At 61.5% G+C, this 9,453-nt stretch overlaps 2 protein-coding genes across 4 annotated transcripts; one reads left to right on the plus strand and one right to left on the minus strand.

The window, feature by feature from the left end:
- Positions 1-18: 18 nt before the first annotated feature.
- Positions 19-2,483, minus strand: GARIN5A (golgi associated RAB2 interactor 5A). The gene is made up of 5 exons (XM_049787574.1): positions 2,438-2,483; positions 2,253-2,350; positions 1,896-2,026; positions 420-693; positions 19-139 (listed from the first exon to the last, which is right to left on the minus strand). Exons 1-5 carry the CDS (start codon positions 2,481-2,483, stop codon positions 83-85), a joined length of 606 nt encoding a protein of 201 aa, XP_049643531.1. The 3' UTR covers positions 19-82.
- Positions 2,484-2,751: 268 nt separating this feature from the next.
- Positions 2,752-7,762, plus strand: EMC10 (ER membrane protein complex subunit 10). Of its 3 annotated transcripts, XM_049787076.1 has the most exons (8): positions 2,752-2,876; positions 5,197-5,269; positions 5,799-5,908; positions 6,280-6,384; positions 6,493-6,674; positions 6,815-6,908; positions 7,062-7,148; positions 7,271-7,336. In XM_049787076.1, the coding sequence occupies exons 1-7, from the start codon at positions 2,763-2,765 to the stop codon at positions 7,146-7,148; spliced, it is 765 nt and encodes a 254-aa protein (XP_049643033.1). In that variant the 5' UTR covers positions 2,752-2,762; the 3' UTR covers positions 7,271-7,336. The 3 variants fall into 3 exon arrangements, with proteins under 3 accessions (XP_049643033.1, XP_049643031.1, XP_049643032.1); XM_049787074.1 differs by lacking the exon at positions 7,062-7,148 and having other exon boundaries at positions 7,271-7,762; XM_049787075.1 differs by lacking the exon at positions 7,271-7,336 and having other exon boundaries at positions 7,062-7,261.
- The last annotated feature ends 1,691 nt before the right edge of the window (positions 7,763-9,453 follow it).

Consider the following 9,453-nt stretch of genomic DNA (forward strand, 5'->3'; position numbering starts at 1 on the left):
TGGCCAGGGCGGAGCAGGTGCTGCGTCCCAAGGGGTGCGACTTTATTAGCTTCAATAATCCATCTGCTTGCGGGGCCAGACCTCAGAGCCCCCAGAGCTCCGACAGCGGTGGGTTCAGTTTTGCTTCCACGGTGTCCAGCTTCAGGAGAGAAGGATGCTCAGAACCCCAAGGCGGGCTCCCCCTTCCTCCCACATACCTGTTAGAACTGGGAGCTGAGCCCAACTGGACTCACCCCTCCACCCTCAGATCCAAAGCCTCCTTCCTCAGACCCAGAGATCCATGCCTTGTTCCCCATCAGACTCAGATGCATCTTCCCGCCCCCCTCAAACTTAGGGGCCCAGCACCCACCTCTCCTCCCTCAGACCCAGGGACCCCACTGCCTCCTCCCTCAGACAGGGATCCAGCCCGGACCCCTGACCTCGCTCTGCACCAGGTTCTCCTTGCCGTCGTTGTCTTCCTCGTCCTCCCACGCGTCAGCCGCAATGGCCTGCGTGAAGGGCACCGCGCCCTCGTCGGCCAAGTGGAAGTGCAGGCGGTACAAGAGCCGCACCCACTGGCCGAACTCGCGCTCCCGGGTCTCGGGGGCGGCCCGAAGCTGCAGGTAGAAGAGGCGGCCCGTGTGGAACTTGACCTTGAGCTGATATTGGCTCTCATCGTGGACAAAAAGTTGCACAAACTTCAGGGGGACGAGTCTGGGGGGTGGAGAGGGCTCGGCTGCTGATGGGGTCACCTCCCCCTTGGTCCCCATCTCGCTGGGAGGAGTCCTCGGGCTGGAGGGGTGACCCAGGGCCGGGGTCTGGCTCCAACCTTCCGATCATTTGAGCCTGCACCCCTCTCGCTGTGCAGTTTCGTCCAGCCCAGCTTTCTCCTCGGGTTACCCCTGAACCATTCCCCGGACACTGTGTCCTGGGCAGCTTACTGTTCTGCTTGAACTACACTCTGCTGCTCCAGGAACTCCCTTAATGTTGGGGATCAAGGGTGTGGTGGATAAGGTATTTTATTTGCCTGGCACTGACCCCTGACAGGCGTTCAAGCCCCTGTCCAGAGTAGCCCCTGAGCACTGAAACCCAAAATTATAAGCATCAGTAAGTGGGTTCGGAGCGAGAGCACAGCAGGGAGTGCGTTTGTTTGCCTTGCACAGGCAGACAGGGGTTGGACCCGATCCCCCGAGTCTGCTCGGAGTAAATACTGGGCGCAGAGCCAGGAGTAAGACCTGAGCACTGCTGGGTGTAGCCTAAATGAGAAATAAATCCTGGGCCAGAGATAGTACAGGGGTCTCCCAAGCACCAGTAAAGAGTGATCCTTGAACATAGTGGGTGTGGCCCCCCAAATAAAAGTGGGGCTGTGTGTGCTGGGAAGATGTGCTGGAGTGCAATCTTTGTGGGGATCCCGGGTTCCATTCCCAACACCACACCATATGCTCTCCTGAGCACTGAGAGGAGCCTCCCCACCCCGCAAGAAGTCAGGTTGCAGTTTCAGAGAGCCCCAGAACTGGGAGGAGCCTGAATTCCCCCCCCCCCCAATAGCGGGTCCCTTGGGCTTCCTACTTCTCAGTTTAGTTGTTTTCGAGAACCCGGCAGTGCTCAGCGCTCAGGGATTACTCCTGGCTCTATACTTGGGGAATCAATCCTGGGAGGTGCGGGGAGCCTAGGGGATGCCAGGCATCGAACCTAGAACCTAGGTCAGCTTGTGCAAGGCAAACGCCTCCCGCTCCTTGGATATTGGGAACCAACCCCCCAAAACAGAAAGACGGCTCATGTGTGCCTCCTGCAGACAGTGGCTAAGAGTTGCCCCTATGTCCATGCAGGATTCTGGATGCTGGCTCCCCTGGAAGACTGTCCGGTCTGGGGGGGCTCTGGACTGAAAGTGGAAGCTGGGGGGCGGGAACGGTCACCCGAACAGCTGCAGGCATCTCTTCTCCTTGGTGGGGCCCGCCAGCAGCAGCAGGTCCGGGAGCTCCAGGGCCGGGCTGGAGGCGGCCACCCCCATGGTCACCTTGTTGGCGACTTCTCCGTGTCGGGTCACCTGGGGGCAGGGGGGTCACAGATTAGGAGGGGATTAATAGAGGGGTCTCACTCAATGGGGGGGCTGAGGCCTAGTGCCAGATGGGGGTGGAGCCTGGGGGCGGAGCGGAGCCCAGGGGATGCAGAGAAGCTTGTGCCATTGTGCTGGGGCAGGTGGCCGGGAAGCCCAGGAGGGCGGGCGTCTTCCGGGGGGCTCGGGGTCCCCCCCACCTGAGGGGTTTCCGCACTTGCACAAAGTTGCTCTCGAAGATGGGGAAGTCTCGCAGCTCCTCGTACTCGCCGCTCAGGTGACGCTGCAGCCGTCCCGGGCGGCCCTCGGCAATGGCTGCAAATAGGGGGGGCGCTGGAGGGGTCCGGGCCGGCGCCCACTCCCTTCCCCAGGAACACCCTAAAGTTGGGGTTCGGGGCTCACCTGCTCCATGGAGGGCAGGCTTGGAGTCATAGCCCTTCTTTGCCATGTCCCGATCTTAGGGGAGCGTAGAGAGGAGCCGCTAGTAAAAAAAGCCTGCGGGAGGCCGTGATGGCATAACAGAGTGTGACGTCACCGGACAGAACATTCTAACGTTGATGTCACCAGCCGTGGTGCCCTGCCCATCGAGGGGCGGGGCGAGCGGACGCCCGTGCGCATGCGCCAAAAGTCCGCGAGTCGCTCGTACGCGTGCGCCAAAGTCCGCGCATGCGCCTGAGCAGCGGCGCGCTTCCCAGCGTGCCCCGCGGCACCGGAGGGAGGCGCCAACATGGCGGCGGCCGGCGCCGAGGCCACTCGGCTGCTCCTGCTGCTGCTGGTGGCGGCGGCGGCGCCCAGCCGGGCTCGGGGCAGCGGCTGCCGGTCCGGGGTCGCTGCGCGGGGCGTGAGTAACTCCCGGCGGCGGGAGTGGCGGGTCGCTGAAGGGCGGAGCCGGGCTCCAGGGGAAAGGGCTGTGGGGAGCGTTGCCGGGCAGGTCGCCTGGGAGATCGCCGTGGGAAGCGGCTCCCAGGGACCCGGATGGGCCGCGAGCTCCTCATGAATATGCATGAGGGGGCGTGGCTACGTAGGAAATGTGACCAATCAGGTGCCGGGAGGTGGTCGTGGTGGGACATTTCCCCGCCCTGGTTTTGAATATGCATGCGTTGGGAAGTGCCCGTAGTTTCTTTGGGCTTTTGGTTTTGGGGGCCACGCCCGTTGGTGCTCAGGGGTTACTTCTGGCTCCGCACTCTCAGAGGGAGCAGATAGGGGAGCTGTCTTTTTTGGAGGGGAAGGGTTGGGGCCACACCGGGCAGCGCTCAGGGCTTACTCCTGGCTCTGCGCTCAGAAATCTCTCCTGGCAGACTTGGGGGAACTATATGGGGGCTATGTGAGATGCCTGGGATGGAACTCGGGCCCATCCCCGGGATTGTCTGAGCGCGAGGTAAACGTCATACCGCTGTGCTATCACTCTGCCCCTCTTCCCCCCCTTATTTTATTTATTTATTTATTTGTTTGTTTGTTTGTTTTTGGTTTTTGGGTCACACATCTGGCTCAGGGGTTCCTCCTGGCTCTACACTCAGAAATCGCTCCTGGCAGGCTCGGGGGACCTTACGGGATGCTGGGATTTGAACCACCATCCTTCTGCATGCAAGGCAAATGTCCTACCTCCATGCTATCTCTCTGACCCCTCCCCTTGGTTTTTAATAGAACAAAATATACTTAGAGTGAGGCCCAACTGGTGGACAGCTGTGTGGGAGGGTGTTAGCTTTTGCAAGTGTGACCAAATAAAATCAGCCCCAAAACCTACCATGGATGCGCTAGAGTGACTGGACCAGCTGGTCGGGCGCTTGTGTCACATGTAGGCAACTTGAGTTCAGTCCCAGACTCCACCTGTGGTCCCGTGAGCTCTGTCAAGAATGATCCCTGTGCACAGCCGGAGCAACCAGAATACCAAAAACTGACCTGAAGGGAGTGGAAGCCAGGAATCTGTGCCCAGAGAGATGAAGGGCAGGAAAGGACAAGCCACGTTCTTTTGAACCAACTCCCCCAGAGGAGCCAGGCAGCGTGGACTTGCTACAGTGCCTGGAACAGCTCCCGGAGGAGCAGACCGAAACAGGTCTTGCCTGCCTAGTTCCCTACAGGATCTTCCAGATTATGAATTTTTATGAGTGGGCAGTTCAAGGGAAATCTGGGAAATTAAGGCAAGACTTATTTTTCTTTTTCGTTTTTTTTTTTTGGGGGGGGGCACACCCAGCGGTGCTCTGGGTGTTACTCCTGGCTATGCGCTCAGAAATCACTCCTGGCTCGGGGAACCATATAGGATGCCAGGAATTGAACCCAGGTCTGTCCTGGGCAGCCATGTGCAAGGCAAACGCCCTACTACTGTGCTATCACTCGGGCTCCTTTCGTTTTTTTCTTTTTTGGCTTTTGGGCCACACCCAGCATCACTCAAGCCTTATTCCTAGCACTGCACTCAGAAATTGCTCCTGGCAGGCTCTGGGGACCATATGGGATGCCAGGAATCAAACTTGGTCTGTCCTGGGTTGGCTGTATGCAAGGCAAACGCCCTACTGCTGTGCTAGCTCTCTAGCCCCAAGAATCCCTTTTCCCTAATTTTTCTTTTCTTTTCTTTTTTTTTTTGGGGGGGGTACACCCGGTGCTGTTCAGGGGTTACTCCTGGCTCTGCGCTCAGAAATTGCTCCTAGGGGCCAGTGCAGTGGCGCTAGAGGTAAGGTGTCTGCCTTGCCAGCGCTAGCCTAGGACTGACCGCGGTTCTATCCCCCAGCGTTCCATATGGTCCCCCAAGCCAGGAGTGACTTTTGAGCGCATAGCCAGGAGTAACCCCTGAGCGTTACTGGGTGTGGCCCAAAAAACAAACAAAAAAAATTGCTCCTGGCTTGGGGGACCACATGGGATGCTGGGGGATTGAACCACGGTTTGTCCTAGGTTAGCGTGTATAAGGCAGACACCCCACCACTTGTGCCACTGCTCCGGCTCCCTAATTTTTCTTTTTGACTCCTCCCCACCCCCCTGGCTTTGAAAGATGCTCCCAGCAGTGCCAGATACTGCGCCTGGTGCACTCCCACCCTTTGGGCTCTCCCAGGCCCCAGAGTCAGAGCTGGAGCATGGCCTTGGCATTCCGAGGTTATGTCCTGCTGTCCGTGCCTCTTGCTTGCTGATGTGGGGTGCTGTTGGCAGTCACAGAGCGTCTGTCCCTCCTGCAGGCAGGTGCTGAGGCTCGAGAAGGCGAGAGCTGTGGCACGGTGGGCCTGCTGTTGGAGCACTCTTTTGAGATCGGTGAGTCGGGTCTGGCCATGCCGGACCCCACTCAGCAGCCATGTTTACGGGTCTGTGTTTATGCTGGGGGGTGCGGGGGCATAATGGCTAGAACTCTTCTGGGGTCCCCTACCTGTAAGGCCCAGCTCCGCAAGACCCTGGTGGGCCAGCCAGAGTTTCAGAGCTGAGGTCAGTGTATGCCCCAAGAGGGAACCGCAGCACAGGGGTCCCGCACGTGAGTGACGGAGCCAAGACTTCTTGAAAACGGGCGCCCAGATGTTGGGGTTGTTTCCACTGCCCCCAGCCCGCTCTGAGACCAGATCCCTGGCGAGGTGGTCCCAGCTCTATGGCCACCTTCAGGCAACTCCTTGTGTTGTGCCTTGAGGGAAACTGGGGCATTTCTGTCATTCCTGTCACAGTCACATTCCTGTGACTGTCCAAGGGGTACCTAGCAGGGCAGAGGTGGGGCACAGGCGCTGTGGGTTTCAGTGGGTGGCAGCATGGGGGTCTTTGCGGCCCTGGCTGAGTCCCAGTGTCCCCACACCCCCAGATGACAACGCGAACTTCCGGAAGCGGGGCTCGCTGCTCTGGAACCAGCAGGACGGGTCCCTGTCCCTGTCACAGCGGCAGCTCAGTGAGGAAGAACGGAGCCGGCTGCGGGTGAGGGCTGTGGTTCGAGGGTTTGTGGGTTGGGTAGACCCGGCCTGTACCCCCACACACACTCCGGGATGTGTTCTAGGGTGCTGAGCTATTGTGAGCAGGGCCGAGAGAACTGCCTTCCCAGTGGGCCACCCCAAGCACTGCTCCCTTGCTTTGCTCTGCAGAGCAAATTCCTGGGCCATTCCTGGGCACCCTCGCAGAGGTCAGGGAGACACCAACTGGACTAGCCTTTTGCATTCCTGGGCCCCCCAATCTCTCCTGAGTGCCTCTAATGGGGAGGAGGTGGCCCCCCAGGACTTGCCCCCAGGCCGAGCTCCTCTTCCTAGGGGTGCAGGGGACCCGGGTCCTCACACCACCCCTGTGGACCCCAGGATGTGGCAGCCGTGAATGGCCTCTATCGCGTCCGAGTCCCCCGGCGCCCGGGCACCCCTGAAGACGCTGGTGCGGGCAGCTACGTGTCTTCCTTCGTTCCCGCGGTGAGTTGGTACCCCTCTTTGTCCCGCAGGCCCCCCTTGACCCTGCCTCACCCTTGGAGGGATTGTCGGATTGGAAATAGCCGCGCTCACCCTGCACTCCCTTTCCAGTGCTCGCTGGTGGAGTCGCACCTGTCGGACCAGCTGACTCTGCACGTGGACGTGGCGGGCGGCCTGGTGGGGGTGTCCGTGGTCACCGTGCCTGGGGGCTGCCGTGGCCGTGAGGCGGAGGACGTAGACCTGGAGGTCTTCAACACGTCGGTGCTGCTGCAGCCGCCGCTGCCTGCGCCGGGGTGAGGCCAGGACTGCCAGGACTGGGGTCCCCTTGGTGAGGGTGGGGGCTCTGGGTGAAGGCTCAGTGTGGGAGCCCCCTACCTCCCCGCTGCCTCGGACGTCGGGGTGCCCAGCCCTCACCCCCTGCCTGCCCCCGCAGCCCCGAGACGGCCGCCTTCATCGAGCGTCTGGAGATGGAGCAGGCGCAGAAGGCCAAGAACCCCCAGGAGCAAAAATCCTTCTTCGCAAAATATGTGAGTGTCTGCCTACGGGGGCTGGGCCGGATGCCCCGCGGGGGGCTGGGGGGTTTAGGGGGGCCGGGCCCAGGGCGGGGACAGCCTTGGGGAGCTCCCAACCCCGCAGCCGTGCAGGTAAACTGAGGCCCTGACTGCGCCCTCCCTCCTCAGTGGCACCTCGTCCTGGGGGGGGCCGTGTTGCTCACCGCGCTGCGTCCTGCCGCCCCGGGGCCCGCGCCCGCGCCGCAGGAGGCCTGAGTGAGGAGCTGCCCACCCGCCTGTAGTGAATTAGGGGGCCCGGCCCTGCCCCTGTCCCCCCTTTGTCCCCCCGCCGCCGGGCGCAGCTCCACTCACAGTGCTCCCCTCTCTCTCCCGCGCAGTGGATGTACATCATTCCCGTCGTCCTGTTCCTCATGATGTCCGGAGCGCCCGACGCGGGGGGCCAGGGCGGCGGGCAGGGCGGGGGCCAGGGCGGGGGCAGCGGCCGGTGACAGCTCAGGTCCCCCTGCCCGGGGGTACGGCCCAGACTCTCCTCACATCAAGCCCTGAGTCTTGGGTGGCGGCCGGTACGTGGCTGCCCCCTGCTGCCCCCAGCCACCTTCCCTCTGTGCCTGCCCCACCTGCCTGTTTACCTGCTTCTCCCCAGGTTGTCTGTCCTCTCAGCTCCCTAACACCCCTACCCTCGTGCTGTCTCTGAGCAGACTTGGGGGGTTCTAACCTACCAGGATCCCTTGGCCCAGATACTTGCAGGTTGGAAGGAGACGTTCTGGGTCAGAGCAGACTTGGGCCTGAAGCTAACGCAGCTAGAGCTGGGGCCCTGTCTGGGGTTCCCACCTCCGTCCCTGTCACTGTAGGCTTTCCTGCCCCCCCCCCCCAGCACCACCAGACGTGGCCCCAAACCAAAATAAAGGAAGTCGAACTGTCGGGAGACGACTCTGGGGTGGTGGAAGAAGCCTGGTTCCCGAGTGTGGTGGAAGGTCCAGCAGACGGGCAATGAAGTCAATTGAACCCCCAGAGTGGCAGCATGGCCTCACTCTGTCCGTCATCGGAAGTGGGGGCTGGGAAGAGCCCATGCTCTGTGCCCCCCTGGCCCCCACTTCCTGCCACAGCCAGGGAACCCTTGTTGTCACCCCCTTGTCTCCCTGAGTGGATTCTGCTCTCTGTCCTGAAGGTCACCCCTGGCCAAGAGCACCCCTGGTGTCCAGGGAGATGCAGGGAGCACCTCCCCCCATCCCACTGAGGTGAACCCCTTTTCCTGTGCCCCTCAGCCACTGAGCCCCCCTTTCCCAGCTCAGGGGTCTCCTGAGATCACTTGGATTCCACATTGTCAACACTTATTTGATTAAATTTTTATTTTTTGGTTTTGGTCACAGCCGGTGGTACTGAGGGGTTCCTCCCAGCTCTGCGCTCAGTAATCGCTCCTGGCAGTCCTGGGGGACTTTCTGGGATGCCGGGATTTGAACCCCGGTGGGCTGTGTGCAAGGAACTTGACCTCCTCGTCCTCCTGGCTATGCTGTGGCTCTGGTTCTACTGCACACACACGTCTCGCTTTTGAATTCCTTCTGCTGGTCAGGTGGACGGACACCACCCCCAGAGTTAGAAACGCCAGCCCCTCTTGTGTGTGTATTTACGTATGTGTGTGTGTGTGTGTGTGTGTGTGTGAGAGAGACAGAGACAGAGACAGAGAGACACTCCCTGGGGTGGGGAACAAGCTCCATTTCGGCCACCCCGTGAACCCTGACTTTCTTCCTGGAAGCAGGTTTTTGTGGGAGCAGTGAGAGTGTCGCCATATTCGTCATCCAGGGTGGGGCGTCTTTGTCTCCTGCTCCTGAGGCTCCTTTGGGCCCCCATTGGAGGCCTTGTTGAGCCGCACAGGACCCCAGTTTCCTGCGCACAAGGGAGTGTGGGTGTCCCACGGACTGTGGGGATTTGGGGACACAGGCCTGGTCTCCCCACCCTGCCCATCAGCACCCCAGCACTCCACTCCGGGGTCAGCTCAGCCCCCAGCAAGGCCCCCTGTCCCGGCCCTCACCCTGAGCAGAGGCACCCCTGTCCGGTGAGGCGCCCAGATTTGGGACCGTGTCCCCTCAGCCCGCTCCCGCGCACCCCCCTCTCTGGGACGGTCTGGGAGAGCCCTAGAGTCGTCTGGGGGCCTTGGCGGACAGAGACGGGCAGACAGGCGAGTGCAGACAGACTGGTTTATGGGGCGCAGGTCCACTCCCAGGGCACCCCCCAGGGTCCCTCCCGCCTCAGGTCTCCAGTCCAGCCAGGCGCAGTTCCGGTCTCTGCAGCTGGGGCGGTGTCGTCGGGCCTCGTGGAGGGTCCTTTGGGTCGGGTCGGGTCGGGGCGAAGCTGCTCCAGAGGCTCCCGCGGTCCTGGTTCAGTCGGGTTCGGTCCCGGGTCCGGCGCCTGCTTCTCGCTCGTCCTGCGCTGCGGGGAGAAGCCGAGCTGCCATGGTTCCACGCAGCCACAGCATCCCGGGTCCCAGGAAAGCCCGTGGTCCCAGCCTCGTCCCTACCTGCTGCGTGGCCTCCTCGGCTCTGGTCACTTTGGTGGCCCCAGG

Source organism: Suncus etruscus, chromosome 14, assembly GCF_024139225.1.
Source record: "Suncus etruscus isolate mSunEtr1 chromosome 14, mSunEtr1.pri.cur, whole genome shotgun sequence".
Taxonomy (NCBI): Eukaryota; Metazoa; Chordata; class Mammalia; order Eulipotyphla; family Soricidae; genus Suncus; species Suncus etruscus.

Excerpts from the sequence above, each read along its gene's own strand:
- GARIN5A (XM_049787574.1), bottom strand. The coding sequence starts at position 2,483 with ATGGCAAAGAAGGGCTATGACTCCAAGCCTGCCCTCCATGGAGCAG. Across the intron at positions 694-1,895 it reads AGATGCCTGCAGCTGTTCGG|ACTCGTCCCCCTGAAGTTTG; the intron begins GTGACCGTTCCC and ends TCCACCCCCCAG. Across the intron at positions 140-419 it reads AGAACCTGGTGCAGAGCGAG|CTGGACACCGTGGAAGCAAA; the intron begins GTCAGGGGTCCG and ends TCTCTCCTGAAG.
- EMC10 (XM_049787074.1), top strand. The coding sequence starts at position 2,763 with ATGGCGGCGGCCGGCGCCGAGGCCACTCGGCTGCTCCTGCTGCTGCTG. Across the intron at positions 5,909-6,279 it reads AAGAACGGAGCCGGCTGCGG|GATGTGGCAGCCGTGAATGG; the intron begins GTGAGGGCTGTG and ends TGTGGACCCCAG. Across the intron at positions 6,385-6,492 it reads TGTCTTCCTTCGTTCCCGCG|TGCTCGCTGGTGGAGTCGCA; the intron begins GTGAGTTGGTAC and ends CTCCCTTTCCAG.